General features: G+C 43.0%; 1 protein-coding gene and 1 pseudogene across 1 annotated transcript; both read right to left on the bottom strand.

Annotated features, from left to right (window-relative positions):
* Positions 1–2,096: 2,096 nt before the first annotated feature.
* Positions 2,097–2,891, bottom strand: LOC143396464 (centriole, cilia and spindle-associated protein pseudogene; annotated as a pseudogene).
* Positions 2,892–18,111: 15,220 nt separating this feature from the next.
* LOC143398171 (tripartite motif-containing protein 60-like) lies at positions 18,112–19,533 on the bottom strand. The gene has a single exon (XM_076855254.1). The coding sequence runs from the start codon at positions 19,531–19,533 to the stop codon at positions 18,112–18,114; it is 1,422 nt and encodes a 473-aa protein (XP_076711369.1).
* Between the last annotated feature and the right edge of the window lie 6,075 nt (positions 19,534–25,608).

Genomic DNA, 25,608 nt, shown 5'->3' with positions numbered 1-25,608 from the left:
TCCCCAGCCCGGCAAATTGTTTTAATAAGAACTTAAAGCCAAAATTTTAAAAAGACTTTATGTAGCATTTAAATAACACTGGGTCCAACCAGTTCTACTTTTCCAACCTGAAGGCAGCTTTACACTAGCTCCCTGTCTTGCAACATGTCCTAACAATTAGGAACATGATCACCACCACATCAGTTCCCATTAAAAGAAGAAAGTAGGAATGTCACATTGTCACAATTTTTAAAAATTCATAGGCTCAAAGGTAACTGTGCCCTTGAGAAAAGGGAAGAAGAGGATCTCGACCATCGAGGGCTCAGACGGGAGGGACCACAGCTACCACACTCAGCCACTGGTTGTTCATGCACATGAGAAGTCCCTTAACTACCTTCTCCATCCATCTTCACTTATAAAGAAGGGAGACTTGCCAATCTGCCTTCCAGGCCTGGAGTCGGGGAAAGCGCATAGACAAGTGTGTTTCCTAGACATCCGGCAGACACAGGCTGGAGGACTGGGGTGCCAGGTGCCATGCCCAGCTGACTTTCCAACACAGTCAGATGCAACATGATGCTCAGCCAGTGGGTGAAACCACCTGAGCCACACTGTCACCATGCCAGGGTTCTGTGACCCACAGGTTCCCACAGCGTTTGAAGATGTGTGACTGGTTAAATCAAAGTTCACTAGAACTCATAGCAGGGGTGTCAGATGTAGAACTTCTTGGTAAGCACACTCCTCCATGACAAGGCACGCTCTCCATACAGGACTCACCTCAGGACCACAGCACTCGGGAGGCTCTAAGAGGCACTTTCACGGCTCGACACAGTGACAAGATGGTGAATTTATGTGGAGTGAGACCAGTCTGTGTGCTAAGAGCCAGCGGACTTGAGAGACCCTGAGTGAAAACCCAGGCATGTCAAGCCTCAAGTCCAACACCAACTTTCCACTCACGTCCGCAGGGGCTAAGCTGCAGGACCTGCTCGTTCCCCTAGAGCACCTGCCCTCGTCCTTCCTGGACAGGCCTCGTCAGCAGGGAGACCCACCCAGCACCTGAGAAATCAGTGTGAAGACCATTTTCCATCCTAGAGGCAAATGCACAAAAGGATCAGCCCTGCTGAGACACAGCTGCATGTGCTCAGGCCCCCAAGCTCCTGTAAGGTGTAGGTAAGATCTGCTGGCCAGGAACCAAACACCATCAGTTCAACCTGAAGCAGGAACACCACAAACCACCAAGACCAAGTTCTGCAGAAGGAAGAGTGGAGAAGGCAGGTGGGCAGTGTCTCTGAGAGTGTCTCAGTTCATTCCATGTGATTCCAGGGCACGCATTCTACATGTCCTGCCAGCTGCTGCAGAAGAGGCTAGAGCCCACAGCCTGTAACCGTGGCCAGCTATATCTTATATGTTCTGAAGAGAAATATTGTAATTAAGGAGAGGTGAACTGGCTCACAGCAACTGCATAACCACCTACACACAGTGGCCATGCTGTGTCTACTGGAATGTGTGTGGCTATTAAACTGCTGAGGGAACGCCCAGGAGATCATCCAGAGAAGCCAGGCCTTGCCAGCCCAATCCTTAAACTCACGACCCGTGTGAAGGTTGGTGTGAGCTGAAACACAAGCACTTCTGTACCTGCAGTAGCCATCACAGCCCTGCTTCACCACAGATGGACGCTAGATCCTGGGGAGAACTGGGCCCAAGGTCACCGGGAGTGATACTTGCTGGATACTCTCTCACAAAGGAAACCACATGTGTCAGTAAACAAATCTCGTGCAGGACGGGGACCTCAGGAGTGTGAGTTGGAGGCCCCTATGGTGGGTGACACTTCCCACCTGTGCCACCTAGAGGGGGACGGAAGCCTCATAGTTGTTTAAAGGCATCTGGTGTCAGTACCTCAAAGGTAAGATGCTCAGACACAACTCTAACAAGAATACCAGGGGCCTGGGGCTTGTCTTCACAGGTAACCAAGTGTCTATGGCTTCAGCTTTCTGCCCTACTGCTGACGTAGGTGATGAGATTCACGACCGGGCAGCCTTTAGCTGTTCTCCGAGAGGCCCTGCATGGTCAAGGTCTCTCGGCCAGATCCTGGTCACAGACAGACTGGCCCCTGGGGAGCTCTAGGCCCTTGCTGAGAAGCAGCGCATGTACTCCGTCACCCAGGGGCTCTCTGCAGAGGAGGCCCTCGCTGTCCTGCCCCTCTGCACCTCCACCGAGTGCGCACGCTGCCGCTGAGCAACCAGCTTCCTCTTCTCCTCCTGCCTCCTGCTCCTGGCCCGCAGCGCCGACTCGTGAATCTCATGCACCGAGGCAGAGGCACAGACGTTGTGGGTCTTCTGGCTTCCGGTGTCTGACTGTCTCTCTCCCCAGCCGTAAAGAGCAAATGGGTGCTTGTTTTCTTTTATTTTAGTGGATGATCTTTGGGGGCTTCTGACGGCATTCCTACTTCCTCTAGCAAATAAGGCACTTGGTTGCTGTCGGGGTTTGAGACCAGCGGGTAACCTGTCCGTCTCCTTCACTCTGGTTTGTTGTTCGGGTTTTTCTTCTACTTCTTTCACCGGCAGTGCTGGCTGCGCCGCGTCCTGCTCGTCCCCGGCCTCCGCGCCCCGCTCTCCAGCAGGCCGCTCGGGCTCCTCACGAGCCGAGGCCTCCGCGGGCTCCGAGGCCTCCCAGGCCTCCTCGGGGTCCGCGAGCGCGCACCAGGGCGCGGGGCCCGATGCTGACGACGAGGCCGAGTCCTCCGAGGCGCAGTCCGGGCCCCAGGCGTCCCAGAGCCAGGGCGCGTGCGCCTGCTCCAGCAGCCGGCGGCCGAGGCGGTAGCGCTGCAGCTCGCGGTAGCACGGCGCGTACTCGTCCCAGCGCGGCTCCTGGTACTGCTTCATGTACTCGCTCTTCACCCCGCTGCCCGGTGACATGGTGCTGCGATCCGCCGCCGGCCCCCTCCGCGCCTCTCCGTGGTTCCCTTTTTATCTTGCAATTCTCTTTGTTGTTGCAGAGCTGGAGATTCACACATACTAGGTCTGGGAATGTGGTTCAGTACTTAAACACCCCTGAGGTCAGTACCTGGTACAAACAAACAAACAAACAAAATATATATACCCACACATATATAAAATATTAAATATATATGATTATATATATATGTATAATTTGAAAAATTGGTTTATTAGTCCAATATGCATCCACAAAATTTTGTTTCCAGTCTTTTTATCCATAATTTATTTTCCCTGGGGAAGGGCTGAAGATTGCATCTAGGGCTGATCCACTCTGTATGTGCTGTTCCAGAGTTATACTCCAGCCCTACCCCCTCAAATATTTTGGTTATTTTTGGTACTGGGGATTTGCCACTGAACTACACCTTGGCCCTTTGTATTTTTTATTTTGAGACAGAGTCTTGCTAAGTTGCTTAAGCTGGCCTCAAATTTGTAATTCTGCCTCAGCTTTCCAAGTCACTACTACAGGCATGTGCTACTGTGGCTGGACTACCCCTTAATTTTTTGAAGGGAATTCTATACTATATACAATTTTATGTTTAAATACTGCAGTATGAGTGTCTAAAGTATAGAGCCACTTTTTTTTTTTTTTAATACTGGGGATTAAACCCAAGTACTCATGTATGCTGGTCAAGTGCTCTACTGTGGAACTTTACCCCCAGTATTTTATTTGAGACAGGGTCTCTTTGAGTTGCCATGGCTGGCCTCTAACTTGTGATTCTCCTGTCACAGCCTGGCACAAGAGGATGCTACCATTCCTGGTGTGTCATTTTTCTTTTGGTACTGGGAATTGAACCTAGTGGCACTTTACCACTGAGCCACATCCCATCCCTTTTTATTTTTATTTTGAGACAGGGTCTTGCTTAAGGCCTTACTAAATCTGGCCTTGAATTTGTAATCCTCCTTGCCTCAGTTTATCACTGGGATTATGGGTGTTCGCCACTGCACCTATTAAAAGATTCATATTTAAATTAGGAAAAAAGGAGATATGTTTATGATTGAAATATATGCTACTCATTGCTTGATTGTATACTTTTTTTCTCTTTATGTTGAAGAAACCTTGTCAGTTGACCTGTCGATATCCCACAGTTGGAAATTCCCTCCATGGTTGTTAATTTCCATCACTTCTCTAAGTTGTGGTTTTTTTCCCAGCAAAGACAATTAAACAGCCAAGGTTGAACCTGTGCGAAGGTGGTCCAGTGCCAGATGTTCAGGAGTGCCCAGTGTCTTCTCCTCTGCTTCTAGAACTGAAGAGAAAAACATACAGGTGTGTAGGGCCATAGTCTCTTGGGACTCTGGCTGACTTCAGGAGAGAACGCTGAGGGGTTGCTGGCTTCTCACTTCAGAGTTCCTGGAGACCTACTGGAAAGGGTCACCTCGGGCTTCTTTATGCACAATGGCCTTTAAAGCCTCCCTGGAAGAGCTTCATACAGCAGCCAGTTGCCCCATCTGCCAGGGTTATCTAACAGATGCAGTGACCATCGAATGTGGGCAGAACCTCTGTCGCTCTTGCATCTCCCAGCACTGCAAAGATCTACAGGATATCTTCCCCTGTCCTGTTTCCATCACTGCCATACCAAGAACCTCAAAAAAAAAAAAAAAAAAAAAAAAAAACAATTATGTGGCATGGTTCAGATTGTCATGGAGCTGCCTGACACAAGAGGTAAGAGGAGACCCCTGTGTGAGAAGCACAGTGAGGTTCTGGACTTGTTCTGTGAGGAGGACCTGGAGTTCTTGTGTCCCCAGTGCAGAGTCTCCTCCAACCACCAGGATCACAACCTGACACCCATTAATCAAGCTGCAGCTCGTTCTCAGGATGAAGCTCAAAAACCACATGAAGCTCCCCAGGGAGCAAATTGAAGGTGCTGAAATTGGGTGTGAACTACAAGTTTCAAAATGCATTAAAGTGAGATGGGAGATGGGAAATTGGAAGAAGGAATTACACACTGAATTTGAAGAACTTAAAGACTTCTATAGAAAGGAACATATTAAAACACAGCTAAGGCTAATTATAGAACAGATGATTGAAGAAAAATTAGTTGAAAACAAAAGCCAAATTTTAGCCCAGGTAGCCACATTAGAAAGCCTATTAAATGAAATAAGAGAGAAATATATACAAGCAGACCTGGATTTACTTTGAGGTATTAGAATCATTAACAGCAGGTACAACAACATAAAACCCACGGCAGGGGCTGGGGATGTGGCTGAAGCGGTAGCCCACTCACCTGGCATGCGTGGGGCCCAGGTTCGATCCTTAGCACCACATGCAAACAAAATGTTGTGTCCGCCGAAAACTAAAAAATAAATATTAAAATTCTCTCTCTCCTCTCTCTCTCTCTCCCTCCTCTTATGAAGAAACTGCTGTTTTTTGTTTGTTTGTTTGTTTTGTTTTGTTTATGAATTAAAGACAGAGAGTTACGATCCCCCTCTGTTGTTTTGGTCTGAAAAAATGATCAGCACATTTCAAGTAAATTTGACTTTAAATTCTCAAACCTCCCACCCTAATCTGAAATATGAAATGATGAACTCAAACGATTTATCTCCCCAGCCATCTACTTTCTTTGCAGCTGCCTGGAGTCATGAGAGATATGAAAGTGGGAGACATTTTTGGCAAGTAGAAGTGAGAGGCACAGGTGAATGGTCCTTAGGTGTGTGTAGTGAATCCTCCTCTGGAAAAGATTTGACATCAGTTTGTCCCAGCAATGGTTTCTGGCAAATTGTGCAGTCCACAGATGTATCACAAGTCCAGTTTTTCTGGATTATGAGTTGGGAGAGGTTTCATTTTATAATTTGAATAGCAGATCATGTATGTGTACTTTGACTAAAGACTTTAGAGAAACACTTGTGCCTTTTTTCTCTATTGAATGTTCCTCAGAATCTCTTACAATCACTATTGTCAGAGAGGAATTAACTATTGTCAGGAATTATGAACTGGCCTGGAGGACCATTTCCTATGTTTATATTTTATTTTATGCTCTTGTAGGGTACTTGTAATAAAGATTTTGACTCCACTTTGTTGTCTGGCTGTTAACCTTTCAGGACCCTCCCTTCTACTCCACACCAGGCACCAGGGCAAAACAGAAAGTCTAGGTGCTCCCTATTTGGGCACAGGTAGGAGGTCTAAACCTTCACACCAGCCCACGCTGTGATCTCCATAACAACCCCACTGAGTCTTCTTTCCCTTCCTTCCTTTCTTCCTTTTCTTTCTTTCCACCTTAATCTCCCCATAACCGTTTTGGGAATAATTTGTCATGCTTTGGTGTGGCATCATCTGTCCTTTCATGGTGCTGGGGATTGAACCTAGTGCCTCACACATGCTAGGCAAGTGCTCTGCCACTGAGCTCCAGCTCCAGCCCTCTTCTTATTTTTTGAGATAGGGTCTTGCTAAGTTGCTGAGACTGGACTTGAACTTTCTAACTGGCTCCAGTGTCTGACAAGAGTGCACTTTAGCTCTGCTGCTTTGTATTACATTTGCTGAGTTCTGCAGAGGATGTTAGAGATTTAACAGATATACAGATTCCCTCTGGCCTTGGCACTGGGAATTGATCCCAGGGACACTGAGCAACGTCCCTAGTACTTTTTCAAATTTTGAGTCAGGGTCTTGCTAAGATGCTGAGGCTGGCCTTGAACTTGTGATCCTCCTACCTTAGACTCCCAAATTGCTGAGATTATAGGTATGTACCATAGCTCCTGGCTTTGATCTATGAAGTTTATATAACTCTTGGCATTTGGGGGCAAGAGTATGGATTCAGGTCTATCATGTGTCTCTAGGTCCTATATCAGTTCAGATCTATGTCTGGCTTTGAACTAACTGTGTGTCTGGATTCCTCCCTAAGTGTGACTAATGTAGAATCTAATGGGAGAATCTAACCTGTGACTGATTGGCATTGGCTCTTGTTCTATAGAGCACCTGGGTGTTAGAATGTACCCTGTTTCATATGTGGGCTCATTATGAAGTCACTTATGTCAAGCAAGAATAGTCAATATGTGAAAAGCCATCACTATTCAATTATTTCTTTTTATATATATATATTTTTTTGTGGTGCTGGACATTGAACCCAAGGACTCACATGCTAAGCAAGTGCTCTACGCGCCAGGCACACTGATGTACCCCTATAATTCCAGTGACTCAGGAGGCTGAAACTGGAGTATTGTAAATTTAAGACAGACTTGGCAACTTAGCAAGACCCTCATCAACTTAGTGAGACCCTGTCTCAAAATAGAAAAAATCTGGGGATGTAGCTCAGTGGTGAATCACTCCTGAGTTCTATCTCCAGTACCACAAAAAGAAAAAAGATTTACTGGAGACACTCATTTAGAACACAGGTATGCTGATAAAGGAGTTTATACAAAGGGTCATTGATTCACACTTAGTACAAGATTCTCTCACCTGTAATCCAAGCAATTTGAAGTTAGGCAAGAGGATTGCAAATTTGAGGCCAGACTAGGCAACTTAGTGAGATCTTGTTTCAAAATAAATAAAAAGGGCTGGGGAGGTAGCTCAGGGGTGAAACACCCCTGGGTTCTATCTCCAGTACTGAAGGGGGAATTTTTTTCTCTTTTATTTGGTTAAATTTCTGAACATTAGTAAATTAAAAGCACCTCTATCCCTGACACTGTCAAGAAATACCTTTGACTCAACATCCCAATGTGAAGATGAGCTTAACATCTCTTGGACATTATTGGATTCTGGAGACAATATAAAATTTGTTTAAGGGGCTGTTGATATAGCTCAGTAGGAAAGTGCTAATACATGTGAGGCCCTGGGTTCAATCCTGAGTACACCCCAAAAGTTTTTTTTTTTTTTTTTTGCTTAAGGCCATTTGTGCTGTTATTTACAAATCAGTCCACTTTTAATGTCCGGCCCCGCAAGGCTCTAGAATCTTCCAGAATCTGGATTGCAATATTGTCTGATAGAACCTGTTCTGCCTGGGAGACTTGGAATAAAGAATTCTCTGGTGTCGGGTGCACATCTGGATAATAATATTAGATATTAATAATAATAATATTAGATAATAAATTATCTAATAATTTTTCTAATCTACACCTCTAGGGACATTATTGTACAGGCTTAAGGAACTTATTCTCATGCTTCATGGAAACTGAACCATGAGTTGCTCTAAGCTCTTTTATTGTTCCTGTTCTTTAAATAAAAACCTTTCTTATATTCTAAACGGACAGCCATCCATGTGGAGGAAGTCCTTCAACCACATATACTCTCTTCTCTGGCCCTTGGACTTCTCCCATGGCAGGAGCTAGAGATGGGGTCTTCACAATACAAACTTCTAAGTTCAGTGCATTATGCCTCACGTCAAGTGAGAGCACATGAAGTCAGCTGGATGAAGAGTTAAATTAGATAGATGCCTACCTGGGGTGTGTGAGATTAAAGAGATGTGGCTTAGAAATGCAGATCTGACAGTGTTCAGCTCCTCTATGAATGGGTTTTCTATAAGCAATGGGTGTAACATGTCAGAATTCCCAGACTATTCCAAGCCCAAGGTTTTGCTATTAAGCATGTAGGGAAGCCTGGATCTACCCCCTCCCCCAATAAAATATCCCTGCCGTGTCATGTAATATGCAACTGTCTGATAGAACCTGTTCTGCCTGGGAGACTTGGAATAAAGAATTCTCTGGTGTCGGGTGCACATCTGGATTCTAGCAACTCATGAGCCTAAAGCAGGAAGATTGCAAATTCAAGGCCAGCCTGGGCAACAGCTTGATCCTGTCTCAAAAAGGGTTGGGGATGTAGCCTAGTAGTAGAAACCCCTTGAGTTAAATTCCTAGTACCAATAAATAAATAAATATATTAAAAATAAATTTAAAATTCCAGGAGTCAACTGAAAAGAGAGAAGAATCCTGGGAATCATCCATATCTGAGAATACTGAGAGAGTTAAGTAATCTGCTAAGCTGAGAAGATGTAGTACGATACCAGTCAACAAGTTCCTGAAAAATCCGAGAAAACTGAAATTCGACAGAATTTGGTATTTGGACACCAGATCCCTGATTAAAATTTAAAAAGAGTTTCAGAGCCGTGGTAGAGTCAAATGACTGATTACATATCACAGGTAGAGAAAGACACACTCTTTCCTGAAGTCTCTTAGTCTACAGGATGTATTTAACATGGAACATTTGTTTGTTTTGAAGGCAGGGTCATGGGAAACATAAAGTGGCTCTCAATTTCATTTTAGAGATATTACATATAGTTCCTGCACCACATCACAAATCAAGAAAAGGATCAGCCCTCAAGAAGTACTACCTGGCACTATTTTAAATAATTGGTGTCTATTAACTCACTAATCTTCATAGCATTAGTACTGTAACTTTTTTTTTGGTGATGCTAGGGATTAAACCCAGTATTTTGCACATGCTAGGCAAGTGCTTACTACTAAGTCACATCCCCTGTTATGGTGTGAACTGATAAATTCAATCAAGAAGAGTGTAAGTTATAGGGTACAGATTAGTAAAAAATTAGATTGTAGATATAAGATTTTGATAAGTGAAATAAGACAATTCTAAAGCAAGAACAGTCAGACAGGCCTAAGACCCATTTTGCTGCCTTCTATAAAAAACTGTTATAAGAGTGGTTTCTGAGAAACTGAAATGAAAGCTGTTTTCTTATAAAAATTGTTTTCCTGTACTTTGTACCCCACAAATTGTACCCTACACAGGGTATAGCGGTGGTCGTGGCAAGCTACAACCTGGGTTTGAATGCCCTTGTGGGTCTACTTGACTTTGAAGTAGATTCTCGCCTGCCGACCCCCACCCAAATTCAGGATACAACTTTCTAGCACCAGCTTGAACCCAGGATTGTGGTCAACTGAACTATAAAGCTAATGCTTTTTTAGCTTCTGTTTATCACTTGCTTGCTGACTGGAAAATTCCAGTCCTGCCTAGAGCCCACAGGTCCCACTTATTAATATTTTAATTTCTGTGATTGGCTAGTTTACATGCCGATAAGGAAGTCACTGAGTTGTGGGTTTTGTGCTTATATTCTCCTTGGATGTACCAGGAAGCTGCTGTCCTCCCACAGAGCTTGAATCTCTATAGGTGGGTGACAGTCTCTGGCCAGGTAAGTAAAGCTTGCTTTTGATTTAAAGCTTGAATTTAGAGTGCTTTTTGGATTGGCTCCCCATAATACCCCAGGTCTTATAGCCAGGCCTGAACTCAATCTGGTTCTAAGTATTTATACCAGTTGATCTAGTTAAAGATCTTAAATTATTATTATTATTTTTGGTACCAGCGGTTGAACTCGGGGGCACTCGACCACTGAGCAATATCCCAGCCCTGTTTTGTATTTTATTTAGAGAAAGGGTTTCACGGAGTTGCTTAGCGCCTCACTTTTGTTGAGGTTGGCTTTGAACTCACAAACTCTTGCCTCAGCCTCCTGAGCCGCTGAGATTACAGACATGTGTCACCATGCTCAGCTTCAATTATTATTTTTGTTGGTGGTGGCAGTATTGGAGATTGAATCCAAGGGCACTTTACCACTGAGCTACATCCCTAGTCTTTTTTTAAAATTATTTTTATTTTGAGACAGGGTCTTACTAAGCCACCTAGTTTGGCACTGAATATACACAATCCTTCTGCTCAGCCTCCTGAGTTGCTGGAATTACCTGTGTGCACCACTACACCTGGTGAAAGATTCCTATTCTTTGCCTCTGTAGGAATCCTCTCCCCTAAGTTTCAGAATTTCCAACTTTATGCTGAATTTTTCTGCTGGGATTTCCCTGCAGTGGCTCCAATATCCCAATATGGCCTATATTTGACTTTGCTTTCTCCCCACACCTACTCTTTTAGTGTTTCCTACCTCAGGAGAGGTCCAGCTACCCCAAGGTCCATACCATGTTCACACAGCCCCTCTCCATGCCTTCACCCTTCATAATCAACTCCTATATCTTCAAGTCTGTGTGATACATTTGTATCATTTATTTCATTTTATTTTTCATTTGCATCATTTTAGATCAGGTACACGTAATTTTTCATCTGCACTACTGCAGCAGCCTCCCATTTGGCCTCCCAACATCCTTCTCCAACTCTTAGGATAGATGTCAAAGAAAGCCTCAAGAGAAGACACTCTCTAGGTTTGTGAAGAAAACCCTATGGTCTTGGTGGAGTCCTTTTCTGCCATGCATCTCCCACCACACACAAGCACCTTCTGTAATACTCAATATTCTTCGATGGAGACATACACATGGCTTTTGGCTGTTTCATTTGGGATCTTTGGTGGTTAATTGTATTAACCAGCTTCATATGATTATAACAAAATACCTGAGGCAATTAATGTAAGCATATTTAGCATATGGTTCTTCAAGTTCCATTCCAAGATTGAGTAGCATTGTTATTTTGGGCCTCAGGAGAGGTGCTAGATAACAATGGTGGGGAGCATGTGTTGGAGAAAACTTCTCACATGATGAGCTAGGAAGCAGAAAAGACTCAGAGGAAGAGCCTGCGGTTCCATTTTCCCTTCCAAGGGCATAAATGTTCTTAAATATTCATAGAATCCTTGGGGGACAGTCATGCAAACCAAATTAATATTTTTCTTCTTTTCCCATTTTTAGTTTCTTCAGACTAGGATCCAGAGAACTCAATCACTAAACAACTTTCACAGAATTCTTCCTTGCCCTAAGGTTATGCTAATTTTCCGAGTGTCTAGGTAATTTGATTGCTCTCCAAAATAACACAGGGGAATGGTAGAAGTTTCTTTTTTTTTTTTTTTAAAGAGAGAGGGAGAGAATTTCAATATTTATTTTTTAGTTATCGGCGGACACAACATCTTTGTTTGTATGTGGTACTAGAATCGAACCCGGGCCGCACGCATGCCCGGAAAGCGCGCTACCGCTTGAGCCACATCCCCAGCCCAATGGTAGATTTTACCTGTGTCTTATAGTTTGGTTATGAGCTAGCTGACCCTCAAAATCTGTGTTAATTCAGCAATGTTGGGAGGTGAATTTATTGGATTGTGACAGCTGGACCTAATCAGTCCATTCTCCTTTGAGTGGACTAACAGGGTGGTAACTAAGCAGGCAGGACATAGCTGGAGAAGGTGGGTCACTGGGGGGTGTGCCCTGGAAGGGTGCCTTCTTGCAGTCCCTTTCCTCTTTCTGCATCCAGTGCTCCTCGACCACACCCTTTTGCCATAATATTCTGCCTCACCTTGAGCCCAGAGCAATGGGGTCAACCCACCAAGGACTAAACTTCTGAAAGTGAGACAAAAGGAACTTTCCTTCCTCTTAATTGTTCTTGTGGAGCATTTTGGTGATAGCAATGAAAAGCTAACACACCATGATTGAAACTTTTTCAAAGATTTTGACATTTGTTTACTTGCTTTAGGACTCTGGGAGACTGAATGTGAAGGGTTATGAGGACATTGGAGAAAGGTGTGACAAGAAAAGTGGTTACCACCTGTGTGCCAACACCATGTTCAAAGAGCTAGCAGGGTTTGAACTATGAACCAGGAATATATACTGTCTTGTTTTTCTTTTTTAAGAGAATTTTTAATATTTATTTTTCAGTTTTTGGTAGACACAACATCTTTATTTTATTTTTATGTGGTGCTGAGGATCGAACCCAGCGCCCCGCACATTCCAAGTGAGCGCTTTAACTGCTTGAGCCACATCCCCAGTCCCATCTTTTTCTTTCTTTAAGGTCAGATCTTGCTGTGTTGCTCAGGTTAGCCTCAGACTTCTGAGCTTAAGTAATCTTTCTGCCTCAGCCTCCTGAGTAGCTGGGACTACAGGTGTGTGCCACCACATCTTGAGTGAAGCGTCATTAAGGTAATGTATAAACCTTAATTAAACTGATTTTAGGAAATCTTGTGCTTTTCCCCTTAAAATGACTATTCTGAATTTTCTGTGAAAGAGATCACACATAGCCATCACCATAATTTTCTGGTGTTTTGTCCCTTCAGTGAGGTAATAGTTCCCAGAAACTTTTTTTTTTCCCTCAGAATTGAATTTTTTTTTTAAACTTTTTTCCACATATTTTATTGGTGTATTATAGTTGCATGTAATTGTGGGATTTATTGTTTCATATCTGTACATGCACACAATATAACAATATACTTTAGCCAATATCATTCCCCAGTATTTCCCCTGCCCCTTTCCCTTCTTTCCTCCCTACCCCTGGTTCTTTTCCTCGATTCTACTGATCTCTCTTAAATTTTCATGATATCACAGAAATTGCTAGATCCTTACTGGCACACAATGTTATTCAGGGTTTGAAGAACCAGGTAGTTATTCCAATCTTCAGCGTGACTTTCTTTTAATCTGTCCTTCCGTAAAATCTAAGCCGGCTGTTTAATGTTCTCTGAGCCCGTGATCATTGTTACTATTGAGCACTAGATGGTGCTCTAAATCCACGTTTATGCAGGGCACACAGGTGCTGGCCTGTAATTCCAGGGATTCCAAAGGATGAAGCAGGAGGATTGCAAGTTTCAGGCTAGCCTCAGCAGTTCAGCGAGAACTTGTCTCAAAACAAAAAATTTAAAAAGGGCCGTGGATATAGTTAAGTGGTAAAGTGCCTCTGGGTTCAATCCCCAGTACCAAAAATAAAAAATTTCCAGATTTGCCATGATACTACAATTGGTATATTGCAACCATTTTAGTGTTAGTGGGAGTCCCAAGTCAAAATTTACCTTGAGGCTGGAGAAATAGCTCAGTTGATAGAGTGCTTGCCTTGCAGGTATAGGAGTTCAATTCCCATCAACACACACACAGTCGCCTTGAATCTGCAGTGTTATTATTCAGGATGCATTTGAGGAGTGTCTGGAGAGGGTAGTCCATCTCCACTGGGTCCATGTGCCTCCAGGATGGACCCTGATGCCTTGTCTACAGTCACTGGCCTACAGTCTGGTACTATGGAATTCTGACCAGCACTGGGCCTCAATGGCATATACTGTTTGGGACCCACAGCCATATCTGTGTCCACATTCTTGTTCTTCCCCTATGTGGACAATCACTGTGTTGTGCCAATTGGGTGGGAGGAGAGAGGAGAAAGGATATGGGCAGTCCCTTTGCCACCACAGCCACTGCAATGCTAGATCATACCCAGAAACCTGAAGCTACAGAGACCAAGGCCCATGATGCTATGATCTGCTTGCTACTGTCATCTCCTATGGCCTGAGACCACTGCAGCCAGGAGGGGTGATGTTAGGCTGGAACATAAGTACATTTTACTGGGGCTGTAGTCTCTGCAAGGTGTTGCGCTCGATCCAGAGACCAAGTTTGTGTGCTAGCCTGGGGAAGGGACCAATGAGTTCTGCCCAGTGTTGAGTTTCAATGGCCCAGCACTGAGTACCAAGGAAAAGTCCTCCACTCACATACCTCTTATCAGTAGATAAAGTCTTTCTCCATGCTGTGCCTGATGTGGATGTTGGAAGCCATTCCTTGATCACCAAGGCTGATGCTGAGGACACCATACAGGTCCATCATGTGGCCAGCAGTGCTACAGTCTGAAATACAAGTCTGGCTCCCTGAAATCAAGATTTTTACCTGGCTCTGGGGAGGCTCTAGAGGCTTTGTCTATAGGTACTGGACCAAGGGTCATGGCACTCTGCCCATCACTGGGCTTTACTATGAGGGGCTTGATACTGAGCTCTCAGTCTAAGGCCTGTGGTGTTTTTTTTTGGGGGGGGGCGGGGTAGGTAGGGGATAGTGGGATTGAACCCAGGAGAGCCACATCCAAAGTCCTTTTTATATTTTATTTAGAGATAGCTACATTGCTGGGGCTAGCTTTGAACTCATGATCCTCCTGCCTGCTTCCTGAGCCACTGGGATTATAGGTGTGCCTACCAGCTAAGGCCTGTGTTTAATTGCCCCTCCCTTGTCCAAGTCAAAGGGGTCTTTCTGCACACTGCAATGTGTCAAATTGGGGCATGGGTGACTCAAGCAATTATTTTTCTTTCTTCACTGTGTTATCCTTTCAGTGCTGAAAGGATCAGACCTAGGGTTTCCTGGGCAGGTACTCTACCACCGAGCTACACCCCAGTCCCAAATATTTCTATTTGATCCTTTTTGTAGTGCTGGGGCTCAAACACATGCTAGCAAACATTCTATCACTTAAGCTATACTTTAGCCCAAATATTCCTATTTTTTTTTCTTTTTGTAGTACTACGGGTTGAGCCACTGGCTACATTCCCAACCCCTATTTTTTGTCCAGGGTCTCATTAAGTTGCCCGGGCTGATCTTGAACTTGAGATCCTCCTGCCTAGCCTCCCTTGTTGTAGTGATGTGCCACCACTTTAGCAAATTTTAAGAGATAATCTTTCATCATAATGGGATGAAATTAGCAATTAGTAACAAAAAGAATTCTACAAATTTCCAAATTCTGGAGAGAAAACACAGCTCTGCCCCAGTACTGCAACAAAACAAAAAATAAAACATTTTTTGTTGAGACACAGTCTCATTGTATTGCTCAGGCTGTCCTCTAGCTCTAGGGCTTAAGTGATCCTCCTGTCTCAGCCTCATAAGCAGCTGGGCCTATAAGCACACCCCAGACCTAGCTCTTGGTGGAGCACACCTACAATTCCAGACTTAGGAGGCTGAAGCAGGAGGATCCAAAGCTTGAGGCCAGCCTGGGCAATTTAGTGAGACCCGATATCAAAATTAGAAAGGACTAGGTATGAAGTTCAGGGGTAGAGTGCCCCTGAGTTCCATCCCCAGTATCACATACATAGTCCCCGACGTGGGTGCACACCAGACATGGTGGTACAAGCCTGTAATCCAAGCTACACAGAAAGTTGAGACAGGAGGATTTCAAATTGGAGGCCAGCCTGGGCAATTTAGCTTTCTCAAAATAAATTTGGGTTTGGGATATAGCTCAGTGGTAGAGCACTTGCCTAATATATGAGAGGCCCTGGATTCAAACCCCAGTACTGCAGAAACCGAAAGCCAGGAGTGTGGTGTACCTCTGTAATCCCAACTAGCTGGTAGGATGAGGATTGGGAATTTGAGACCAGCCTGGGCAATTTAGGGAGCCCTTGTCTGAAGATAAACTGGGTTGGGATGTAGCCCAGCAGTTGAGTGTGCCTAGGTTCAATCCCTAGTATGGCTGCAGAGTGAATATTCAGGGATAAATCTGACAAAAAGATGTGCTTTCGAACGCCACTGGCTTGGGAGGCTGAGGTAAGAGGATCAAAGCCAGCCTCAGCAACTTAGCAAGACCCTGTTTCTAAATAAAATACTTTTAAAAAGCTTGTGATCCTGGCACCAAAACAGGCTGGTAGACCAATGGTACAGAATAGAGGACACAGAGACCAATCCACAAAATTACAACTACCTTATATTAGACAAAGGTGCTGAAAACATGCAATGGGGAAAGGATAGAATCTTCAACAAATGGTGCTGGGAGAACTGGAAATCTATATGCAACAAAATGAAATTGAATCCCTATCTCTCACCATGCACAAGTCAACTCAAAATGGATCAAGGAGCTAGGAATCATACCCAGAGACTCTGGGTCTAATAGAAGATAAAGTTGGCCCTAATCTTCATCACGTGGGGGCTGACCCCAAATTTCTTAATAAGTCACCTATAGCACAACAGTTAAAACCAAGAATCAACAAATGGGAGGAATTCAAACTAAAAAGTTTTTTTCTCAGCAAGAGAAATAATATGTGAGGTGAATAGGGAGCCTACATCCTGGGAACAAATTTTTACCCTCAAACATCAGATAGAGCTCTAATCTCTAGAGTATACAAACAACTCAAAAAGTTAAACAACAAAAAAGCAAATAACCCAATCAACAAATAGGTCAAGGACTTGAACAGAAACTTCTCAGAAGAGGATATACAATCAATCAACAAATACATGAAAAAATGCTCACCATCTCTAGCAATCAGAGAAATGCAAATTAAAACTACTCTAAAATACCATCTCACTCCAATAAGAATGGCAGCCATTATGAAGTCAAACAATAAGTGCTGGCGAGGATGGGGGGTGGGGGAAAGGTACACTCATACATTGCTGGTGGGACTGCAAATTGGTGCAGTCAATTTGGAAAGCACTATGGAGATTCCTTGGAAAGCTGGGAATGGAACCACCATTTGACCCAGCTATCCCCCTTCTCGGACTATACCCAAAAGACCTAAAAAGAGCATACTACAGGGACACAGCCACATCAATGTTTATAGCAGCACAATTCACAATAGCTAGAATGTGGAACCAACCTAGATGCCCTTGAATAGATGAATAGGAAAACCTCATCGTTAATACAGAATACATATATGATGTTGTGATGTGAAAAAGAAAAAAAAGTGTGTCACATTAGATTGGATAGAGAGAAATGATGGGAGAGGAGGGGAGAGGTAGGGGGCATAGGAAGGGCAGCAGAATAGAATAGACATTGAGATTGATGTATGTACATCCCATGTATGTATTATAAGTCAAAATACATTCTGCTGCCATGTATGACTACAAAAAAAAAAAAAAAGCTTGTGATCCCAGCAGCTCAGGAGGTTAGCTTCAGCAACACAGGTAGTAAAACCTGGCCTCAAAAAAAAAAAAAAAAAAAAAAAAAGATGTGAAGGACCCCTGGGTTCCATCCCCAGCACTGCAAGCTATCAAGACTAAAAACATGACTCAAAAATATAGGGGATGGGGCTGGGGATGTGGCTCAAGTGGTAGCGCGCCCGTCTGGCATGCGTGCGGCCCGGGTTCGATCCTCAGCACCACATACAAAGATGTTGTGTCTGCCAAAAACTAAGAAATAAAATATTAAAAAAAAATATATATAGGGGTAAACAGATAAAAGTTAAAAATGGTGACCTTTACAGAGCAGGTATGGTCCATACATGGTTATGTTTGCATTTAATAAAGGCTTTGTTTTTCTTATAGGGAAAATATGTAGGCAAATACCAGAAAAAAAAATCTAACTTTTATTAACAATCATTGAAGTAATACTTTCCAAAGTAATACATTTTTTCCCAAATATTTTATCTAAGAATTTCTTAAGCATTTCCTAATTAGACCCCATAGTATGCCTATAAATCAGGAACTACATTTTTATGAACTTGCTTAAAATTTTATATGAAATAATAGTCACTGTTTTTTATAGTAAAAACATTTTTTTAAAAAGCAACTGTCAACAAGATTCACTGGCTCAGTTATATCCACTAACTGAAAGAAAAAGAAATCTTCGAATACATCACCAATCAGAATCTATTACTGTACAGATTTTAAGAGGTTTTGAGTCAGTTCCAGTGCAGAAATAAGGCCAAAGCTTTTCTGTAAAATCATCGTCAAAAGTATAGAGAAGAGCTCTATCATCCATATTATAAAAGGAAACCTCACCCATTTCGGAGTCTAAAAAAACACCAATCTTACTAGGTGTTACTTTTGGGAGAATACTAATTTCCTCAGAACCCAATGCTACATAATTAGTCTGACTACAATGCCCAATTCCCCATAATCCATCCTGTACTACAACTGTTTGTCTTTGAATCTTCCTTCTTCTATAAAGAGTCTGTTTACAGACACCCACAATCCACTCAGGCTTGTCTTTCACTTCTACCTGCCAGTACTGTCTGCCAGAATGAAATCCCTCAGAACCTAGAACAGCCGGGCAGAGATAAAATCTTCTGGAATGATCAGGTCTTATTTTCATACTTCCATATTGCACACTTTTTCTGTCTTCAGAGATAATAAGGTTCCGATGGGCTGTTTCAGGATCTAGAACTATATCTACGTGAAATTGTTTGATAATTCTACTTAGGCCAGAATACTGTGGAGGAAGCTGGTAAACATAATCTTTTAATTTGAATAAAAAAGTTTCAGGGCATTTTGAGGTTTCATATCTGTGGTAGATACTCTTAACATTTTCCAGTAATTTCATTTCTGATTTTACATATTTGCTCTCTATCTCCTTCAACAGATATTTTAATGAGGAGGCATGATCTGAAAGCTGTGTCAAGTTTTCCTGCAGTTTCTCTGAAATATCCATCTCTTCATCTTGTAGTTGCCTAAGAGCACTCTCATGCTCATTTTGGAGAAACAATACAATTTGTTCAAATTCAGATTTGAGTTCTTCTTTTCTGTGTTCTGCCTTTTTCTTCACTTCCAGGGATTTTCTACTTTGCATACTAATCGTTTTTTCAATTTGTTCCACTCTCTCCTTCCATGGGTCAATGTAGCACTCCAATTTTTTCCTGTGATAGAGGGCAGCCTTCTTTACCGGCCAAATAGTATGATGCTGGTGATCAATGGAGAAACGGCACTGCGGACATAAAACCTCTAGGTCTTTCTGACAGAAAAAAGTCAGAGCTTGTTTGTGCTTCTCACATATAAACTTTCCTTCCTGTCTTTTTCTCTTGCTTCTTCGTAATGGGAGTAGCTTAGCAATTTCAGTCAAGTTACTCAGCTGGTAATTGTTCCTGAACTTCCTTTCTGGACAGTGAAAGTGGCAAAAAGGGCAGGGAAAACTATTCTTTAGATCCTTCCAGGACAGACTGATGCAGGACAGGCAGAAGTTATGCCCACAATGGATCGTCACTGGGTTTTTCAAGTGCTTCAGACAGATGGGACAGTTAGCCTCCTTGTGGAGGTCTGCCAGGACAGTTGTAAACTCCATAAGCCTTGGATAAACAAAGGTGGTGGACAAAGTAATATTTCCTTCAGGAGGGCCTGGCTCTATAGGGCTCAAGACCTGGTAAGCAGTAGAAATCTTCCCTTAGAATTTCAAAACTGACTAGTTTTTTGGTTCTATTGGCTCAGCTCGCTGATGGCAGCCTTTAAAAACCTGTTTAGCCTTCTGTGACTTACCCCCCAGAATCTACTACCAATATGCTCCTGAGCCTACAACCTATTGCACATTAGGACATATTAGCTGGGTGGCTGCTCTTTCCACTCAATGATCTGAAGTCAAGCTTAAGACTTTTCTTGCTCAAAAGAAGTAACCTTGGTTCACAATGAGGAATCCTTCCTATGGGTGAGAAAAGATGCTTAAATTAAAAATTTGTTCTATAATCATCAATGCATTAAAACATTCACATGGAATAAGCCAATTCCAAAAAACCAAAGGCCAAATGTTCTCTCTGATATGCAGATGCTGACTCACAATAGGCAGCAGGGAGGGAGGAGTGAAGGGAATAGGCAAAACAGTAGAATGAATCAAGACATCACTTTCCTATGTTCATATATGAAATACTCGATCAGTGTACTCCACATCATGTACAGCCACAAAAAGGGCAAATTATACACCATGTATATGTCAAAATACATTCTACTGTCAGTGTAACTAAAAAGAACAACAACAACAACAACAAAAAATCCCATTCACATGGGAATCATAAATTAATGCAAAAATTATGGGGTGGAAATTCTTGGAAATATAGGGTATTCACTTTGCAAATTCACCCCACATACTACTTATTAAAAGTAATAAGCCACATCCCCACAACAAAAAATTCAGGACAAACCTTAGATGTTTTCTGATACACCACACACACTGCCTATATAATATTCTTGCCCAAGATATTTAGCCTCATCTAATTATGAGCAAATTAGTCTAATTCCGATTGCGGAGCATTCTATAAGACAACTAGTATGTATTCTTAAAAAAAATGACAATGGCACGAAAAGAAACAAAGTTCTACACTTAAGAAGACTAGAGAAACAGCCCAGTCTGGAGCAGTGGCACAGGCCTGTAATCCCAGGGATGCAGGAAGCTAAAACATAAAGATTAAAAGTTCAAGGCCCGTCTCAGCAACAGTCTCAAAAATAAACTAATAAAAGGGCTAGGATATAGCTGCATGGAAAAGTGCCTTTGGGTTCAATTCTTGGTACTAGTAAAATAAAATAAAATAGGGGTAGGGATGTAGTTCAGTGGTGAGGCACCCCTGGGGTCAATCCCCAGTACAGAGAAAATTTTTTTTTAAAAATTTAATTTAAAAAGAATTGGGAATATAACTTGCTGGTAAAGTACCCCTAGGTTCAATCTTTGATACTAAGGAAAAAAAAAAAAAAGACAAATAAGGGTACCATCTAGATGGCTGCAACTCCCTTTCATAAAGTTCAACAACAAAAAGAGGTCAATGCAGTGGCACTTACCTATCATTCCAGCATCTTGGGAGGCTGAGGCAGGAGAATCACAAGTTCAAGGGCAGCGTCAACAACTTAGCAAGACCCTATCTCTTTTTTTTTTTTTTTTAAAGAGAGAGTGAGAGAGAGAGAGAGAGAGAAAGAGAGAATTTTAATATTTATTTTTTAGTTTTCGGCAGACACAACATCTTTGTTTTGTATGTGGTGCTGAGGATTCGAACCCGGGCTGCATGTATGCCAGGCGAGCACGCTACCGCTTGAGCCACATCCCCAGCCCAAGACCCTATCTCAAAATAAAATAAATAAATAAATAAAAAGAACTGGGAATGTAGCTCAGAGGGCCCCTGGGTTCAATTCCTAGTACCACAAATAAATAAATAAATAGAGAGACGAAGAGAGAGAACAAATGTGGAAAAAAGTTAACAATTGGTGAATCAAAGCAAAAATATCCTGAGGTTTACTGCATATACTTTCAACTTTTCTATAGGTTTGAATTTTTCAGATATCATTTTCAAATAAAAATCCAAGGCAGAAAATTCCCTGGCTTGTTTCTAACAAACTCCAAACTCAAATTTAAGAAAAATTAAATTCCTCCAAAAAGATTAAGAAAACAACAAAAACTAAATTAGGAAAAAAAAAAAAAAATCTTCCATCAAGTTTGCAAACTACCTCACCATCACACACAAGTCTCCCCCTTCCTGAACACACTACCAGACACTTTCTCAGCTTTTTCTATTCTTCTCCCCTTCCTTATAACTTTCCTTATTATAGTAAGAGTAATAACATGGACATGGTTGTGACATGTGAGGTTGGTTTTGTTTTGCTTCTCAAGTAAATTGTTTTTATTATACACACTTTCTCTTTATATCAGCAGAATTTAAAAAAATGCCACGGGACTAGAAAGTTTCCATTTATAAATTATTTCCAAACTTATGATCTGACTCAGTGTCTCAGACCTGCACAAGCAAGAGCTATCACAGCAAAAGGCTATATAAGGTCTAATATTAAGAGAACACTAAGGGCTAAGCATGTGGCTGGGTGCTTATCTAGCATGCTGAAGGCCCTGGGTTCAATCCTTAGTATTGAAAAAAACAAACAAAAACAAAAACAAAACCCCACAGGACATGTTTGAATCCTGGCTCACTTACTTACCTATCTTCAGGAAAATCTATGTATCTTTTTTGAATCTTCTTTCTTTAAACTGTAAAATAAAAATTATAACACTTTGTTATTAAAATATAATGTAAATGGTAGCTAATATATGACCATCATTCTTGGCCAATGAAGCCTTCATTTGGCATATAATGCAATTTGGATTCAATTAAGGTCCACCCAAGTTCTAGATTTGCCCATTGCTTCTCCCCCTTCCCACAAAGCACTTCACCACTTAGTCATATTCCAGGCTCAAGCCTGCACTTTATTTTTTAAATAACCACTGAACCACATCCCCAGCTCTTTTTAACTTAAAAAAAAAAAAAAAAAAAAATTTTTTTTTTTTTTTGTTTTGATACCAGGGATTGAACCCAAGGATGCTTAACCACTGAACCATATCCCCAGCCCTTTTTACTTTTTTTTGGAGACAGGGTCTCGCTAGGTTGCTTACAGCTTCACTAAATTACTGAGGCTGGCTTGGAACCTGAAATACTCCTGCCTCAGCTGCTATTAGAGGCATGGGCCACCATGCCTGGCTTTAATGTTTGTTTTGAGATAGGGTCTCAATTGCTTAGGACTTCACCAAATTGCTGAAGCCAGCTTTGACTTTCAATCCTCCTGCCTCTGCCTCTCAGGATCACAGGTGTGAGCCATCATGCTGGGTTCAACCCTTCACTTGTAAAACTGATTAAATCTGCCAGGCTGGTGGCAAATGCCTATAATGCCCAGCAATTTGGAGGCTAGGGGAAGAGGACTGCAAATTTGAGGGCAGCCACAATAATTTAGCAAGATCTTATCTGAAAATAAAAGGGACTGGGGGGAGGGGGCAAATAAAACTTAGTAGTAAAGTATCTAAAGCATCCCTGAGTTTAGTCTTCAGTACCCTAATAAACCCATTAAATCCTTCCTGCTGATAACTCCCCTAATCAGGACAAAGTTTCCTTCCCTTAGCCTATCATTCAGAAACCTTCATATTTCATTATCTTCATTTCGGTGTTTCAATCCCCACTACCAAAATAGAATCTTGCTCATTGTCACATAGAGAACACGTGGAAAACGTATAAAATCAGAATACAATACTTTAAAGAAAGTATGTACAGAAAAGGAACTCTGGCATAGTGCAAAGGATATAAAACACACTCACTCCCAGTATTAGTGTGTCACCCTTTCCTAGAACACACACACAAATCAGCCTTTCCTCCTTTTTAATGTCATGAAGTGAACAGAAAACGGAACCGGTCTGTAGGCACTATCACCATTCTAATTCCTGGATACACAATGGTGCCTCCAATCAATTCCTAACTATGTAGCAGAATCAATCTTTTCTTTCTCTACTGGGGATTGAACCACTGTGCCACATCCCCAATCCTTTTTATTTTGAGACAGGGTCTCACTAAATTGCAGGCAGCCTCACACTTTCCATCCTCCTGCTTCAGCCTCCCCGAGTGGCTGGGATTCCAGGCCTTGGTCACCACACAACAGCTTGATCTTTGCTACATCCAAAATCCTTCTTTTCTTTTTACTTTGAGACAGACCTCACCAAATTGCCCAGGTTGGCTTCAAATTTGCCATCCTCCTGCCTCAGCCTCCAGAGGTGCAGAGATTACCGGCGTGCACTACCACATCTGGCTACTTTTGCCGTTTATTATCCAGCGGGTCCAAATCCCCACTTGACTATGAAGTTCTTGGTGGTCTATGCCTTTGGCTTAAGTGTTTGACAAATAAATAAAATCTGTGGTGGATTCCCAGTTCTGTTTTAACCACAACTGGCCCTAAACCTGCTCATGTATAAATTTGAAAAGGTCATTCCTACCCGTAAGGCCCTTGCGAGGACTGAAGGATGACTAGAGAGGTGCAGGTGATGGAGGGTGGTGGGTTCTCAAAACGGCGGCTACCACCCCGCTCCCTTACCTCCACGGCCCCAACCCCAAATGCATACAGTCATCCTTTGAAGGTGATCACTTCACTAATTCTCATTCAGTTCAAAAGTCTTCTTGAAAGTTGAATTTCCACGGCCCCCTACCCTCGCTGTTAGCCCACTGATCTGGAACCCGGCTGTCTGTCTGTCTGATTTTTCACAAGACCTTCTCCAGACACGGAGACCCAGTCATACCTAAGCTGCGACCCTGCGGACTGGCTCGTGGTCGCGGCCCACGAAGCCACTGCTCAGACAGGCTTCACCTCAGGGACTGCCTGGCTTCCTTCTGCCAATCCCTCGATTTACCTGGAGCGAACGGCTCCGCAGCTCCGCTGCTCTGGAGAGACCCGTCGTAATCCGGCAGCGCGCAGGGGCGTGTGATGGGAACCCCGAGGACCCCAGAGCAGGGCTTCCAGCTCACTGTTAAACCCGCGCGGTGATTGGCTGTTCCTTACAAAGTGGGCGGGGAATGGGCCTGCGCATGCTCAATGATCCTCTGTGGCGGGGAGCGCGTGAAGAGCTCCTGGGCAGAGCTGGGTGGCTCAGTGAGGATCTCCCGGTTGCCCTCGAGTGACGGTTTCATTCCTGGCACACCCTTTTCAGATTCGTACTCTGATATCTCTGTGTGCAACCTGAGGCCCAAAGGAAGGCTGCAGGCTGGTTTTGAAAGCTTCCGCAGGCCTTCTCTCAGACTTCTCTCAGAGGGTAAGGGAGTGTTGTTGAGCAGAGAAGCTGCTTCAGTAGCCTGGAGCAAGGTCACCTGGATGGTACCCAGAAAATCCAGGAGGAACCAGTCCCTTTTTGGATTAGTTTGCATCTCAATAGGTGGGTGTGTCTGTCCCCTGACGTTAGCCGGTTCCCACCTATTCCAGTTCGCTCCAGTCTCCCCTAAGGAGGTCATGTTTTTTAGGCCGAATTGAAGAAATGACTGTAAATTTTTGACCTTTCAAGGGTAATAGCCCTCAAGGCTGAAGGAAGAACAGGTGAGGAGCTTGTTGAACTTCAAGGAAAGAGAAGGGCCAAGGGGCAGGGCGTAGAAAATGGCTTTGGGTGGAGGGTGAGGTAGGCAAGAGTCAGTGCGAGGCCTTTGAGACAAAGTTGGGGATTTCATTTCTGTGTGTGGGGGGAAGGCGGTACTGGAGATTGAACCCTGGAGCCATTTATCACTGAGCTTCTTTTATTATGTTTTATTTTGAGATGGGGTCTCTGGACTGAGTTGCCCAGGCTGGCCTTGAACTTGTGACCTTCCCGCCTCAGCCTCTGGAGTATCTGGAATCGCTAGTATCTGCCATCACACCCAGCTTAGTGAAATATTTTAAACATGATGTCACACATCTTTGAAAGGACGACTAGCTATAGTTGAAAGGAAACGTTTTTTTTTTTTTTTTTTGTTACTTTTAAGAGATCCAAGAAGGAGCAGTTACAAGTGTGAACTAGAAAAATCTAAAGATATTGATAAAGTCCTGGTTGCTAGACCTTTTGAAATACTAGTGGTAGCAGTTCATCTCTGTTCTTTCTCTGTGGAATGAGAGAATT

This window comes from Callospermophilus lateralis, chromosome 4 (genome assembly GCF_048772815.1).
Source record: "Callospermophilus lateralis isolate mCalLat2 chromosome 4, mCalLat2.hap1, whole genome shotgun sequence".
In the NCBI taxonomy this organism is placed as follows: domain Eukaryota; kingdom Metazoa; phylum Chordata; class Mammalia; order Rodentia; family Sciuridae; genus Callospermophilus; species Callospermophilus lateralis.
Note: the sequence above shows the minus strand (reverse complement) of the source record. Positions and strands in the feature narration are given on the sequence as shown.

Bases quoted from the DNA above. Each gene is read 5' to 3' on its own strand.
- LOC143398171 (XM_076855254.1), bottom strand. From the start codon at position 19,533: ATGGAGTTTACAACTGTCCTGGCAGACCTCCACAAGGAGGCTAACTGT.